Source organism: Bacillus rossius, chromosome 1 (assembly GCF_032445375.1).
Source record: "Bacillus rossius redtenbacheri isolate Brsri chromosome 1, Brsri_v3, whole genome shotgun sequence".
In the NCBI taxonomy this organism is placed as follows: Eukaryota; Metazoa; Arthropoda; class Insecta; order Phasmatodea; family Bacillidae; genus Bacillus; species Bacillus rossius.
In genome coordinates, this window is record NC_086330.1 from 17,662,518 (window position 1) to 17,679,268 (window position 16,751).

General features: G+C 32.4%; 1 protein-coding gene across 2 annotated transcripts in view; it reads right to left on the reverse strand.

Moving 5' to 3' along the window:
• Positions 1-16,751, reverse strand: part of LOC134532737 (small conductance calcium-activated potassium channel protein) — a 768,096-nt gene that overhangs the window by 10,346 nt on the left and 740,999 nt on the right. For both annotated transcript variants that reach the window (XM_063369557.1, XM_063369548.1), the window contains 3 exons: positions 5,492-5,627; positions 2,122-2,232; positions 861-988 (listed from right to left, as the gene is read on the reverse strand). In XM_063369557.1, the coding sequence (XP_063225627.1) occupies positions 861-988; positions 2,122-2,232; positions 5,492-5,627 (375 nt within the window). The remainder of the gene's footprint in view (positions 1-860; positions 989-2,121; positions 2,233-5,491; positions 5,628-16,751) is intronic.

The following is a 16,751-nucleotide window of genomic DNA, read 5'->3' on the forward strand; positions in this document are numbered from 1 at the left end:
GTCATCGGGGGAAGAGGAGGGGGAAGAGACTGCGGGAGGGACAGCGCCCCATGGGGAGGAGGGGGAAGTGATGGCGGGTGGGAAAGCGCCCCGATGTGAGGAGGGGGAAGTGATGGCGGGCGGAACAGTCATCGGAGTGGAGGAGGGGGAAGTGACGGCGGGAGGGACAGCGCCCCATGAGGAGGAGGGGGAAGTGATGGCGGGTGGGAAGGCGCCCGATGTGAGGAGGGGGAAGTGACGGCGGGCGGGACAGCCATCGGGGGCGAGGAGGGGGAAGTGATTGATGTCGGAAGGGACAGCGACCCGTGCTGAGGAGGGGGAAGTGACGTCGGGAGGGAAAGCGCCCCGCTGTGAGGAGGGGTAAGTGATACCGGAAGGAACAGCGACCCTTGGGGAGGAGGGGGAAGTGACGGCGGGCGGGACAGCGCCCCATGAGGAGGAGGGGGAAGTGATGGCGGGTGGGAAGGCGCCCGATGTGAGGAGGGGGAAGTGACGGCGGGCGGGACAGCCATCGGGGGCGAGGAGGGGGAAGTGATTGATGTCGGAAGGGACAGCGACCCGTGCTGAGGAGGGGGAAGTGACGTCGGGAGGGAAAGCGCCCCGCTGTGAGGAGGGGTAAGTGATACCGGAAGGAACAGCGACCCTTGGGGAGGAGGGGGAAGTGACGGCGGGCGGGACAGCCATCGGGGGCGAGGAGGGGGAAGTGATTGATGTCGGAAGGGACAGCGACCCGGGCTGAGGAGGGGGAAGTTACGTCGGGAGGGAAAGCGCCCCGCTGTGAGGAGGGGTAAGTGATACCGGAAGGAACAGCGACCCCTGGTGAGGAGGGGGAAGTGACGGCGGGCGGGGGAACCACTCACGCATAAATGGCGAGTAGGAACTTCCTCTGGTGTGCGCGCACACGGCCCGGGTTCACGCGCTTCACGAGCCTCGTGTGCTTGTAGATGAGCCACGTTTCGCGCAGCACGTTGGCGGCCGCGTTCTTCAGCTGTCACACGGAGAACATCAGGCTGCACAACACTGGCACAAATCCCAGTAGAACTTACGGACATCTCCCCTACCTCCCCATCACCACAAAGAATTCAACTGAGATGACGAGCCCACGAGTGTGTAAATATGTTAAGGTGAACTAAGAAGCGTGAATATTTCTCTATCTAATTGTAGTTGTGGGTGACTGTGGCTCAACAAAGTAGCATTGAGTTAGGTCCTATTCGTAAAAGATGTTGTCAATTTCACATAACAGATACCTACCTCAGACTACGCACGTCCATTTGGAAAATTAATTAAGCTGCATTAACTACCTAATTATCGGCAACCTTCAAGTTTAATAAATATTTAAAATCAAATTTTGTTTTAAATGTAAGGAAAAAAAAATATTCTAATTTTTTTATTTATTTAAAGAATCTAATTTTTTTATACATGTGAAAAAGTGTTATTTAATTTGAGATCATACCCGCGTCCTTTCTATTCTCAATTATTATCCCATGTTCTATTTAAAAAAATAGTAATTTATCTCTATCTATAACTAATAAACAAGAAGTCCCACTTCTGTGTCACGTAGACTTCACGCACACATTTTTTTAGTGACTCTCGTATACAATGTACAGGGATTTAACAACGAACCTTATCGAAATGGCAAGGAGAAACAATGCGGGTAAAGAGACACAAATATGTGCTGAATTTCCTGAGCTTAATGAATGGGCATTTCAGTCAATATTAAAATGTGAATATAAAAATTTACTTGAATTAAAAATAAAAATAACATGTTAGCAAATATCCATAAAAATAAATATTAACGTTGAATTTTTTTCACAAGAAATTATATGAGTCCAGATACTGTCATTCCTGTGCGTTGTGGCCTCAGATAAATTTCATTAAAATGTGATTCTGAAGTGACTTGCCACTGCCTTTCGCAGTATACAGGTGTAGGGACAACACTACAACCAGTTCACGGTTATTTCACTCATTGGCCCGAATCCCTGACCAAATATGCACGGTAAATCTCTGCCGAAAAACAGTAAGGACGTTCGTAGACTGACGTCTGATCACTCAAGGGTTACAGAAGGAATGTGAATAGATCACGTAAACTGACTTGTATATCAAACCCCTTGATCCTCTTACCCTCTTCGTTAGCTGCGTGTCCATCATAAAATTATGGACATGTTTCTCAGCTCTCGTAAGTTCCAGCTTACGAGACACAACCGCTACCAGCAGCGCCGTGCAGCCTGCTCCCTGAAAAAAAAGCCACATGAGCTTAAATGTCAGTTTTGAAGCCACCGTTCTAATATCCTGTGATGCAAATCATAAGCAACTTTTGGGCTTTTTACAGAAGGCCCATTAACTAAAATCTCCAAAAATAAACCAAGAAAAAACAGTGTTACATATTCCACAAACGAATGCACTTTTCTAACAGGTAACTTATTAAAAATAAGTTTGATATCTGAATGTTTTTCCATCATTTCTGTTAGAAACATTGGAAAGCACACACGTTTTGTGAAATGAAAACTAAATGCCGCACACGAATCTGTCAATAAAACGCACATTGTTTTAAAATAATTGACTATAAACGTTATTGGTTTTATTAATTAAAATTTTACATCTATTTGCCAAATTTATTCTTCTAGTAAATATAAAATGTTGTCAAATAAAATACGTCAAAGCGAATGAAATACACTCTGGAACATCAAATGTTACCTCAGTGACGAAAAACCAGTATAAATTATAAAGGATATTACCTATTGCGCTAGTGTAAATTACAGAAATAATTTATAGACATTCCACCCAGCAATGCTTTCTAAATTTATTATGCGTAACTCTTAAATTGAAAATGTGACATTTAAAATTAATTTTTCCACGCATCATTTAATAATAATAATTTTTTATTGTAGTTTCCTGTACCTATAAAAACTTCTTATTTCCATTGTTTTTTTTTACATTCTTGACTGAGTTAATGGTTCTTCAGTATTCCATTCATGATAATTCGACAAACTTTAGGTTTAGCCAAAATATAAAAATTTAAAGATAGAGCGTCGTACTTTCAGAATTAACTTATAGCTATGAAATAATATCGGCTGGAAACATAGTGCATGGGGTATAACACATTTCTACCAATTTTATTCTGCATATTTAATTAAATTCAAAATTTAATTTTAATGTATGCCTATTAAAAGGTTATGGCCGAGTGCATACTCTCTGTAAATCTCACTGTGGACACTCCTAAATGCTTACCTTGCTAAGTTTAAAGCTTTATAGACCAAAGTTTTTGTACAATTTCGTACATGCAGACCACAGCTTTGAATAACAATATTTTTCATACTACACATTTTTTTGTGACATGAATTAACAGCTTTCAATATTAAATTAATTCACTACTTTATAAGTCTGCTCAAATTTGGGAACAATATATACTTTGAAATAATGTAAGTTATTTCCATAGCTTATTAAAATATTTTTGGCATAGCTTATATTTTTTTCTTGAGGCAAAGACATTGTTATTTAGTTCTTAAAGTCATGAAAGTTGTTCATCTCTGGTGATTGATATAACAGGAGCCAAAGTTAACACACAAAAATATATAGAAATAAATTTATTTTTAGCCATATTGTTCATGATTCATAAATAATAACTTCAAATAAAAGTGAAAAAAAAAAATCAAATATTTCATCATACCAAAAAAATTCATTACCTTAATTTACCCACATACTGACACAGTCATTTAATTAAATCAGATATAGACTACTGTTATATTTTTGTTTCAAATTTTAATTTATTTTGGCTCACACATAAATATATTAGCAAATAATATCTACAATGATATATGCCTTTTATATTATTAACCCGTACAGTGATAATTCTAAATTTGCTTTAATGTATAAGTGACTAACTGAAATAAATTTATCATGAGATATCAAATACACATTTTCCCTACCAATGAGAGTGCAGTTTTAAGTTTTGCCAGAATTATCATGAACAGTTTTTCTTGTATCCATTTATATTTCAATTTTCGTTGTATATATTATTTTCAGAATTAATATTTGTTATAATTTAATTATATTATATATATTTAAAAAATTATTATAATTAAATATTTTTTTAATGTTGTGATTGTCTTTGTTCTAATGAGCGGTGAAAAAAGAAGCGTGTCTATCTGAAAGGTATTTAGTTTTATAGCCTGATTAAAGATTTATAGTTTTTAAAATTTTTATAAATAAAAGTTATGCAAGAACCTGGGCAGATTATTTTGAAAATTATCTTTACATAGTGTGGGGAATAAAATTTTAGTTTACGGTGCATGACATGTCATCTGCGTTTGTGATCAATTCATTCACAAAAGGAACACCTATTCAAACGAAAAACATTTTTTTTTGTTATAAATTAATTCGTTAATAAATAAATATGTCCACACTGAAATATTTAGGTTTTTATATTTTCACAGTTTTTATATTTTAAAACGATTTTTTATTCTGAACGAAGCATATCCTCGCATTCGTGATATTGTTTTTTTGATTTTCAGGATATACAATAAAATCTTCACTGTTACGTTGTAGTAAATAAAAAATAATAATTTATAAATTAAAATGTTGGAGATGTCTACCTAAGAAATTTTCATTCACAACCCAATTATTTACATATTTTATTTGAATAAAATAAATGATAAAGTTCCTGGTAAATGCATGAACATGTAACAAGGTCTGTTCCATGGACCAGCTAGCATTCTGTGGTACCGCCAACAACTGACTAGCCGCGTGACGCATAATAAGATGAGAGGACTAAGGCACATTATTATGAGCAGAGGAAGAGATATAAGGATGAAAAGATAGGGGACATAAGAGAAGCGCGGGATTGAGGTGAAAGAAGTGATGGGCATGAATAAGGGAGGATGGAATAACATGGATGTAGAGAAGGGAGGATAATAGTGATAGAGTTGGGAGAGACATGGAGTTAAAGTAAACACATTAAAACTAGAGGAAGAAGAGACACGAGAATTTAGGAGAGATAAACATGGAGATAGAGGAGGCAGGCACATAGTGATGACTAAAGGGTAGCACATGGAGTTTAGAGGAGGCAGGAACATGGTAATGACAGAAGGGAAGCACGTGGAGTTTAGAGGAGGGAAAGACGTGCAGATTGAGGTGGGAAGCATATGGAGATTAGAGGAGGGAGATATGTGCAGATTGAGGTGGGAAGCGCATGGAAATGACAGATGGGAAGCACATGGAGATTAAAGGAGGGAGATATGTGCAGATTGAGGTGGGAAGCGCATGGAAATGACAGACGGGAAGCTCATGGAGAATAGAGGAAGGAGAGACCTGCAGATAGATGAGGGAGACACATGTAGACGACAGATGGGAAGCACATGGAGAATAGAGGAAGGAGAGACCTGCAGATAGTTGAGGGAGACACATTTAGACGACAGATGGGAAGCACATGGAGAATAGAGGAAGCAGAGACATGGAGAGCCGACAGCCTGCAGCCGGCCGCACCCGAACTTACCATGATGCCCGTGGTGACGGCTATGCCGCGGCCGCAGTACGTGTTGGGCACGATATCGCCGAAACCGACACTGAGGAAAGTGATGGCTATCAGCCACATGGCGTTTAGTAAGTTGGCGTGCTCTTCGTCGTGGAATCTGGTCAATCAGTAATCTTTTAAGCAAGCACCCTTAATTGGTTTCCCAAAATATTAACCATCTAACGTATTCTGTCCTCGTCAGAAACCTTGGTGTAATGTGTTATTTCCGTCGCGGTGTAATTTTTAACGAATTGCGTGGCATTTATTACGTACGTGGCGCGAAAACTTGAATTGATTACTCCTGTACACATTTTTAAATATCTACATAAATTAAGTATTATTTTACCACAATTGTATGTACTACAGCCTTAAAAACTACAATAATTATTATAACTATACTACATTGCAACACACATTTCATAGTGCAGAAACTGTGTTTATTTACACTAAGTCACTGCTAGTGATTCGTAAAGAATAAAATTCAACCATGCTCCTAAAAGTCTTTCAAGTAAAATGACTATATACACTATGCGCATATTGGACAGCATTAAATTTAATGATAATATAATGGAAAATAATTTGATAGATTTTGATCTAATGCATAATACATTTAGGTATGATTAAGTGTTTGGGATGAAGAGAAAGGAAGGACAAAAATATGTATTTTATTAGTCTAAAAATTCCAAATTAATTAAATTATCTTTACCAAATTACTTTGTTTGTTCACATTTCGGTTATAACTTAATGGAGGAAGCTTGTGAATAAAGATAAGATGATTTACCTCCTTCATATAAACATTCAATTACTGAAAGTAAACAATTATTCTAGAGTTACTCAGACAGTAGCAACAAGAGAGCAGTTTCGGCTAAATGTACAACAGAAGCACTGCATATTGAATGACAGGATTTTATAAAGTCTGGAGCCTTGAATAGTAATGTGCTGAATAATACAGCTAATAGAGCTAATACAGTAACGTATTGTCAGTACACATACTTGTTTAATATCCCATTTAAATGGTTTTTACAACTCTGAAATTTATTTTTGATACAATGTAAACCTCAATAATATTGAATATTTACTAAAGAAATAATTAACTTTGTATTCTTGCTACGTTTCTCTTTCATGAGATCGTTTCAATTTAAAAGAGAGATATTACATTAATTTGTATAAATTTAATAAAAAAAATTCCAATGTTTTTTAAAAAGTATAGAAATTGTTTAAACATTTTAATTTTTGCAAAATATTATACAATATTAATATGATAGTTTATTCATGGTATTACTCTTTCGAAATACGTATTGAATAATAATTATGGTAGACATGGTTTTCTTGTTGCATCGTTAGATTAGTTTATTAGGATATATCAATAATTTTAAATCTTCAAGTAAGTGATATTTGTAATATTTTACTAGTGTTTTTCATCATCATCAGATAATTATTTTTGTAAGCAAATAAATACAGAATATTGTGCACTTAATAATGTAAACCTACAATCTATTCTTGAAGCTAGACTTAATAACTTTCAGCGTCATTGTTTTGCATAAAAGACGATAAAGCACGCAAAAAAAAATATAGATATAATGAAATGTGAATTATTTTTAAGACGATTACAGGATACAATTAATAAATAAAAATTTAACATTATTACGAAAAATCGAAAAAGCGCGTTAAATGTTTATAAAATATGTATAACTAACGGTATCCGAAATTTCGTTCGCATTTAATTTATAATATTTTGTTTGTTCATACATGATCACCAAATATTTCTTTGATTTATAGTCAAATGTACTTTGGCAAGCTGTGAAAGCATTGTAAAATTACATCAACAAGTATTAACTTCAATATTTAAAGATCATCACTCATTTTTCATTTTGCGGTTTTTTAATGGAATTATTTGATGACTTAAATTCAACACAAACGATATTAAATTAATTTATGTTTTCCGAAAGCACATACCCGACACTCACAAACAGGGAAATAAATTTTGCCAAAAAATATTTAAAAAAATTACTACACAAATGTATTCCAAAATATTTTTAAAACATTTCTTATTTTAATAGGATTGCAGTCTTTTCAACACGAAAGAACAAAAAATTCTTCGAAAAACATGAGTTTTTGTATATTTATAATTTTATGTCTAATATCTTACGCAAAATTTACGATTACCTCCAACGATTTTATGTTATATTAGTAAACCTAATTTACTTTCTGTCCATCAAATTAAGTGTGGAATTTGGGAAAATGTTATATCTAATTTAGTATTTATGTATTTTTATGACTTCTGTCTTTTAAAATCAAATTCTTGATAAAATTGCTATTATTTATTAATATGAAACTAAATACCCCAATGAAAAACCATTTACCATAAAATTTCAAAAAGGAGCCTTAAAAACACAAAAATTATCATTTTTCACGCTACTCATGCTCAATATCATAGTTTTCTCATAAGTATTTTCAGTTGGATGCATTGGTTTTTATTTAATAAAACCTTCTTTTAGTTTAAAAATCCCAGAACTTCCTTAACTAACGTCGATTATATAAATTTTATCATATAGCCACATTTGCCACAGATGCCAATTTCGGAAAATGGTAAAAATATTTTAGAATTTTTTTATAATAGCTATACACAATATCTTACCCCCCTTTTCACTATTTTCAAATATGAGGAATTTTTTCATGAAAATAAACCGATCTCTTAACCCGTAAGATGTACAATTTAGTAATTACATAAGGCCTATGTGTGAATCCCTTTCCTTAATTCAAAATTTTATAATACTGCATTGCACAGTTTAGCATAACGACTTAACACAACAGACAAAAGTACTAAACATTAAAAATAATGTTTTGGTATCAATCACTTATGATAAAATCTAAACGGAATATAATATAGTTATTTCTCAAAAACTCCGATATAAATATATAATAATGATAATTTGTTTTTCTATATGAATTTATTAAAATAAAACTAACATATAAAAAGAACAAATATTTTGTCCAAGAATTAAAATAAACAGGTAGTTAGGTGTATATATTATACATAGCCGAGAATAATACATGTAATATCTACTATACATTTATTAAATGTTACTTATATTTTTTGAGATATGTTCCATCAATATTTGCAACCCTGTACTTCATAAATCGTGGCGAAGAATGGAAAAAAAATAAAAAATAAAATAAAAAATATAATAATAATAATACGCGAGTTAAGTTGTTTATAGTAATTTTCACAAGAATATAAATTATGGGTTCAACTTTGACCAAACAAGAACGTTTACACATTTATCATTCCTTCAAAATATCTTATAATACATTTGACAATAAAGGATTCTAAAAAAGTGAACATGGCTGTTTTGTGTTCATTCGCATTTTGGCTTCAGCTATTAAAGAATTTTTAATACATCTTTGATTAAGTAACTTAATAATTATAAAAATGTATATTCTTTCAAAATTCCATAATATATGTGTATTACCATATTCCAAAAATGTAAGGGCTTTAAAACAAATATCAATACAATTCCGTGAAGTGGATTCAGCAGTAATTCCAAATTAACAGATTATGTACATAACACTCCAAATAAATAATAAATTCCTCCAATATCTCCGGTTTTTAACGCCAACGACATAATTTTCAAGACGCAGTGCTACATAGTTCAACATGCGTTCGAGAACTTTCGAGATTTTAGAAAAATTCGGATTAAGTAATTTACGACATGAGCCATATGTATATATGAAGAAGTAAATCATCTTGTGTAAGCTAGAGTTGTTGTCGGAGAAGAATGGGAGGTGAATCGTACTTTCTCGATCTATTATAGCTTTATTTTTTGGGGGAACACAAAATACTTTTGTCAATATAGACTCTAAAAAATACTCTGCAGTGACAAAAAATTGTTTTTCAAAATAATAATTTACATAAATGTACATCGGAGGCATATGACACTACGTCACAAAAACCATATTTCTCATAAGAGCAGTTTAAAGAGTTTTGAAAATACCACAAAATTTATTCAACTATTTTCATCCCAAAATATTTGAACTTTTGACATATAATATATTTTATATTTTATAATTGTTTACCCATAAAATGAACGTCAAACGGTGGTTCAGTTTATGGTTAAAAGTGCATTTACCCCAAATGTGGACATATCTTATGTCTCCAAGGTACAAATATTAATGCCAACAAAAATTTTGCCATGAATAATATGTCGCATCGTAAGCACAAATAAAAATATTCAATAAGGTCTTTATCGACGATAAAATTATTATTTGAGGCCCCCGTTATTTTTTACAAATCCAGTGAAGGGAAGATAGGTTGGAGAACGAGACAAGGCAACGTGAGAACGGAAATGAAGGAGGGCCTTGAACGGTTGGAGGAGGCACTTACCATCATGCCGCAAGTGAGAGTGATACCCCTGCCGCAGTACGTGTTCGGGACAATGTCCCCGTAACCTACGCACAGGAATGTTATGGCAATGAGCCACATGGAGTTTAGCAAGTTGGCATGTTCGGCGTCGTGAAACCTGCATCAACAGAACCACCAATCCGCCTTCTACTCGGTGCTCCGCTGTTGACAGCAAAACTGAGCTCTCAACTGACAAAAAAACTGACAAAAGTTTTTTTTTTTTTGGCAAACTGCCAGCTACACCAGGCTGAGCGGGGGGGAGGGAGAGAATAAGAAATTAACCGTGGCATGCCCATGCAGCATCTAGATAACAAATAAGACAATATCTAGCAGGAGTGAAAAGTTTTCGAAAAGTGGGGGAAAAAAAAAAAAATTAAAGATTGAATGGGCGCAATATTCCAACGTCTACTGGGCCAAGATGCTTCGACATCAAGAGCACAAAAACATGAAATCAGGAAATAAAATGCTTTACAGGTTTCCATACACTAGCATTGCAAAATAAAGCAAGATAATTTTAAAATCTACACGTCTACTTGACCTACAGCATTTTTATATTTCTCTACGATTTATTTTTAGTTTATTTATGTTCTATTTATGGTTTTACATACAATGCGGATCAAAATTTTTTACAAATAAATTATGTATTTTTATCAATGTTATACTTTAAATATAATATATTTAAAAAAAATTAGATGTGTTCGTTGGTGCAGTTTTCATGCCTTTAATAGTGCATCAAATAGAATGGTGCATGGCGGTCGCAAAAAGATGGACCAACTCGTGCGTTTCAAAGATGAGGCAAGCTTTATGCCGCGTAGAGAAACACATTTTTTATAATAAAAAAAACAAACTTTATAAAATTTTCGCCTACATGTTGTTTGAAAGCAGGCAGTTTATTTTCCACATTAAATATTTCTTAAATTTGTGTAGAGTCAAGGCTGAAAATAAATATATGTATTTATATTTTTTAAAAAACATAAATTTCATATTTTTAGAAACTAACTATTCATTAACACGTTAAAAAACTTACAATTAATCAATTTAATGGAAATCTTCAAAATCAAATTTATAAAATTTAAAAATCGCTGGAATAACCATTTGAAAATTACAAACACACGAAAAATGCATTAAAAAATAATTAAACAGCTAACTTTTATGTGTGCTTGTAAACTACTAATTTAAGAAAAGAAAAAACAAGGAATCATACAGACTTTTTTCTTAAATATTTAACCACAATTCGTGAATTTCCTACATCTTCTAGCCGGCAGTGTTGAAAGAAGAAAATCATATACTTTTTAGATAAACAGTCAATTTTATTTTTAAAAAAATTCCTGGCATTGTAAACTTATAAATAAAACTAAATTTTAGAAGATATAAATGTTTCAAAAGAAACAAAATGCATATCGCACTTGGATATTATACACTACGTAATAAACACATTAAAAATAAAGGAGGGAAAGAACAAAAATAAAAAAAATACGAAATAAGTATAAAACAACATGTACCTTAAACCTTTTGCTAAACTCCATTCTGTGCTGACCGCCATGAGCCAACTTATTTAACGTGGTTAGCATTTATAAGTCGTTAATATTTGTTTAATTTTTATTTAACTATTGTACTGCAGCCTCTATAAAAAAGAAACTCAAAAATGTTTTAAATTAAAATAGATTATAATCTTTTCTAAAGAAATCATGCAAACCTACTAATATTTTGCGGCATGAAAAGTGAAGTGCTTAAGAAATCTAAAACATAAATTTACAGCCAAATAACAGACCATTAGTTTAAAAAATGTTTAATTAAAAAGCTTTTTTTTTCTCTGTACCTGCATACTATAATGATATTATTATCTTCATAACATTTACATATCGCAGGGAAATTCCTCCGAAATTGTCATCGCACGTTATGTAATTACTTTAGCAAAAAAACCCGGAATTTATTCAAAACTGTTAGAATTGTTTGTATCAGGTATTCGTGTGTTTCATTAGTAATCAAACAACCATTTTTTTTTTTTCATGTTTTCGCGAAACAAGCTTAGGATGAGAAAGGGTAACGACTATACAGTTACACCAAGGCATCAAACGAGGGTAGAAAGGATAATTTCAATTAAAAACACTGACAACAATACATTCGCCAAGTGAACATTTGTCAAAGCCACCTGGTTAGAGGGGTTAAAATTGCGCTAAATTGGAATTTTCAAATTTTTATGACTGACGATCTTTCCAGCTAGTTAAAATATAGGTAGAAAATATTAACAGTCATTGAATATGAAAATAAGCAGTAATCCGACAGATATGTTAATTATTAATGATTTACACGTTCGGAAACTCCAATTCAGAGCAAATAATTTAGGAGTCTCATTCACAGTAATGTACCAAAAGTATTTAATATTTACTAATTTAATTGTTAAGTTTTAGTTTGAAAAATGATGTAATAACATTGCTAACATTTTGACAGCAATTTATTGTTTGTTTAATAGAAATAAAATATCTAGAAAAAATGGAAACTTAATATCATTCAGTGAAATATATATTAAAATTTACTGTGGTTGAGACTTCAATGACAACATCAAAATACGTTTCATACAAAACACTTATAGTTGGAATCAAAATTGCATATATTACGGTTGGTTCAACTTACTGCAACAATAATTAATGAAAACAGGGTAACAACATGCAAGTAAAATTCAAACATTTTATACCAGACAGCTTAAATTTTACTTTAAATATACATAAAGATATAATTTTTCTTATCGTTGTCGGTAATTTTAAATCACAATTTGTTATCAATAACTTATAACAGATGTAAGATTTATTGATAGTTCACAATTATCATGCTTAATAAATATTATTCATACACAAAAGACCTACCTGTCCAACGATGATTTTAAAAAGGTAACAAAACGTAATGAAAATATTCCAAACTTATTTACATATATAATATAAATTATTTTCTTTGAAAAGTATTTATAAATTTATATTTAAGTATTTCAATAAAAAAGTTTTAATTTTGCCTGTAAAAATAATTTTAAGTTAAGTGTTTCTTTGAATAATTTTAATATTTTCAGCAAAAAAATTAACCATTGTTTTCACATGCATCCTAATGTTATAAATTAATCTCCTTTAATTTATTTACTATTATCTCTTATTAAAACTAAATCCAGTAATGAAAACTTATTTTGTAGGACTTCATTTAGTTGCTGACCATTTTATTGTATAATTTTTCTGTAAACATATATGAAATTTTAAATATTCTACATTATCTACTAAAATGATTTCGTAATATTCTTAAAACTAATGTACACAATAACTATGTACACGCTTGGGTGGTTTTAGTTATATCGAACTTTACCTTGAACCTTACCAACAAGGCGATAAAAAAACTATTTTCACACGATATTGACCATTTGCATAGCTCTTCAAATGACTCCTACAATTCGCTTTGAACTTAACCGAACATATTACATAAGCGCGAGAAATAACACAAAGATCTTCATTTACAGTAGCTATTTTTTTTAAAAAAAATCGGAAGTCATAGATCCCAAAATACAGCCAGCATTAAGAATAAATACTAAGTTAATAATGTTCGCAGGCTTTCACGGACATTGTCTGAAGTAGCTTGGCTTCTGGGTTGTAGCCGTGTCCTTGGCAAATAATTCACCAACGTTTCGGCTGACATTGCATTCGCCATCATCAGTAGGTAACTTCTCCCTGATGATGGCGACTGCAATGTTGACCGAAACGTTGGTGAATTATTTGCCAAGGACATGGCTACACCCCAGAAGCCATGCTTCTTCAAATACTAGATTGTTCCTGTTTATGAGACTTACTCCGTGAGACGAGATATTATGGACTTTTTGGTCAGATATTATGGACTTTTTAGTCAGATATTATGGACTTTTTAGTGAGATGTTATGGACAGATGGGAGTCGAGGGCCCGTGGGCTGGTTCTGGAACATGGCCACCGCGAGCAGAATGGCCAGAGTAGACTCGGCGAGGTGATACTGCCGTGGTTCGCCATTGCCATCCGCCGTGTTGGCAGCGAACGGACGACACCTCACCTGGTCCTCAGTCCAGGGTCGACCTTTTCACAAGGGTAAGTCCACGCCCGACAGCCGGGAGTGGGATATGCCTAACAGGTCGGATTTTTAATCCATGAACACCAAACACGATACGTTTAACTGTTAAGGTGGTTGCCTAAGCCTGTGTGCATATTCGTGCGACGTAAAACATAAGCAATTACTTTTTACATAACCACGTAAGTAAAGAGGCGGGTGATGACATTATGAACAGGATTTTCATAAGTGTAATCATTTCTTTTTTTTTTTTTAACCTTTCTATCAAACAAAAGCATTTGCTTGTTAATAGTGGCGTAGGTAAATTGGTTTCCCAAGTGACTTATTTCGACAGTTTTGACAACAGAAACAAAATTTTATTACGTCATTATAAAACCATACGTTTTATGTTAATCTCTAAACAACCCTACTTAAATTTCCTAGAAAATTTGCAAATACATAAAAGTTTGCAGCAAAAAATACTCTTATATACTCTTTAGTCTTACAAATCTGTAAAATTCTTTATAAAGTTTTCCATGCCTTTATAACGTTAATAGGAAAATTGTGTTTGTAGTTTATGGTGTACTTTTCAGATTATTTTGGATGAATGTTTAACAGTTGCCTAACAATAGCTTATTTCCTATGTTTACTAAATGTATTCGTTGCAAGGTTTTGGATATGTTAAACACAAAAATTGGTCATTAAGTTATTGATATGATTATATGCTGGCAAAATTTTAATACCATGGCGCAAATTTAGACTGTTTTTATATTTTAACTCACTATTAATTTATGTAAAATCTTAAATAATGTAGTTTATTCTTACAAAATGTTTAGTGACAAATAATTTATTAAATAATTGAACACAAAAATTACGTGCATCATTAAAAAAAGTGATGTACAATAGAAAATATAAACAATATTAAGTAATATAATTACAATAGATGTTGTTTATTTTTAAAAAAATTCTTCTACAAAAATAAATTCAATATACTGTTTTTTCCACATGAGCTACTTTCAAAATGTTTCCTCTTAAAGTAGTTAACACAATTTTCAAATTATGACAATATAAAAATTTAAAGAATAATCACACACTTCATATCTTGATCTGTTTCTAACATTCTATTAAGAAATAATATAACATTTTTTAGTAGTTACGAGGGTCACGTGGTCTAAGCTTCTGAGCATGTTCATGCCACTTACAACACAACCTTTTACTTTTTACGTAACAATGAATAAAGAGGATTTTTGGTAAGTGTATTATTGACGTGACAACGTCTAATATATCGATGAACACCGGCTGCACGCTCAAAAAAGTGTCCCGTTACGCACATTGTCTCGTTTCGCTGTGTCCCGTTACGATCATTGTACGCTTGCGCCGCATCTATCTCTCTTCCACTCGATTGGCCTAAGAATCTACTATTATATCTAATAGGTTAAGGTGGGATTTTCAAAAGTAGCTTTTAAATTTAGTACTTTAACAAAACTATCATTTCATCAATGTTTTGTTATGACGTTGTCACTTTTAACTATCGTCCGTAAACCGACTTTACAGAAAACCATTTTTTTTAAAATCATTTCATCTACCAAATCAATTACTTACTAAGTAAAAGTACTTATTATGGCTACTGCGGGAATATAAAAAAGGTTTAGTGGCGTAAATAGGTTTCGCAAGTGACTAATTTTGATAGTTTTGACGACCAAAACAAATTTTACTTCTTCCTCTAAAACCTCTATTGTACATTTTTTTTAAAACGCTTACCTTGCAAAATTCTGAATAAGGTGTTATATGGGTATCATTTCGATTAATTTCCTAAAAAATTTGCAATTAATTATCTACTTAAAATGTTGGGGCATAAAATTACTCTTATTTATATTTTTAACCATTTTTTACGTATTGGTTTAGATGAATGTTGAACACTTTCCTAACAAAATCGTATTTCTGATATTTGACTTAACGTATTGAGTTAATCGTTGTGAGGCTTTATATATGTTAAACACAAAAATTGGTCATTCAGTTACTTAATGTTATATGCTGACAATATTTTATAACTACGCCTCACATTGTACCAATTTTTATTTTATTATAATTAACCAATAAATTATGCAATATCCTAAATATTGTAAAGTATTCTTACAAAATCTTTAGTGATAAATCATTATTAAATAACAGAACAAATATATTTTATACATCTTCAACAAAAGTAATGTAAAATAAAATTTAAAACTCTAAACAATTTTAAGTAAGATAATGACTGGTGTAATTGTTTATTTAAGATATAATTACTGCTACAAAAAATTAACATATGTTGCTTTCACCATTTGTTGAACTACTTTCAAAAGTATTCTTTTTCACGTATTTAAAAACAAATTCCCAATGACAAATGTTTCAAAAGTTACAGAATAAACACAGCCCTCACATTTAAATCTTTACCTAACGTTCTATTATAAAAATGATATTTTGTTAATAAAAGGGTGTTTTAAGTACCTTAAATAAAGTTATGATGCTCTTTCTAATACCATCTTTATAAAATTTCAAACTGCAGCACATATTCTAAAGTTTATTGTAATAATTAAAAACATTTTAAAATTATTTAACATGGTTATATTAAAAATGTTACAGTTTAAGCACAATATGAATTAAACATTTTTTTTCTGAAATATAAGAGTTTGTAGACGTTATGAAAAAATTTTTAATGAAGCATCTAGTCCTCTCAGTACCTACAACTAATAAAAAATGACTACATAAGTGTGGCAAGTCTCACAGAAGGAAAAATATTTTATAACCGAGTA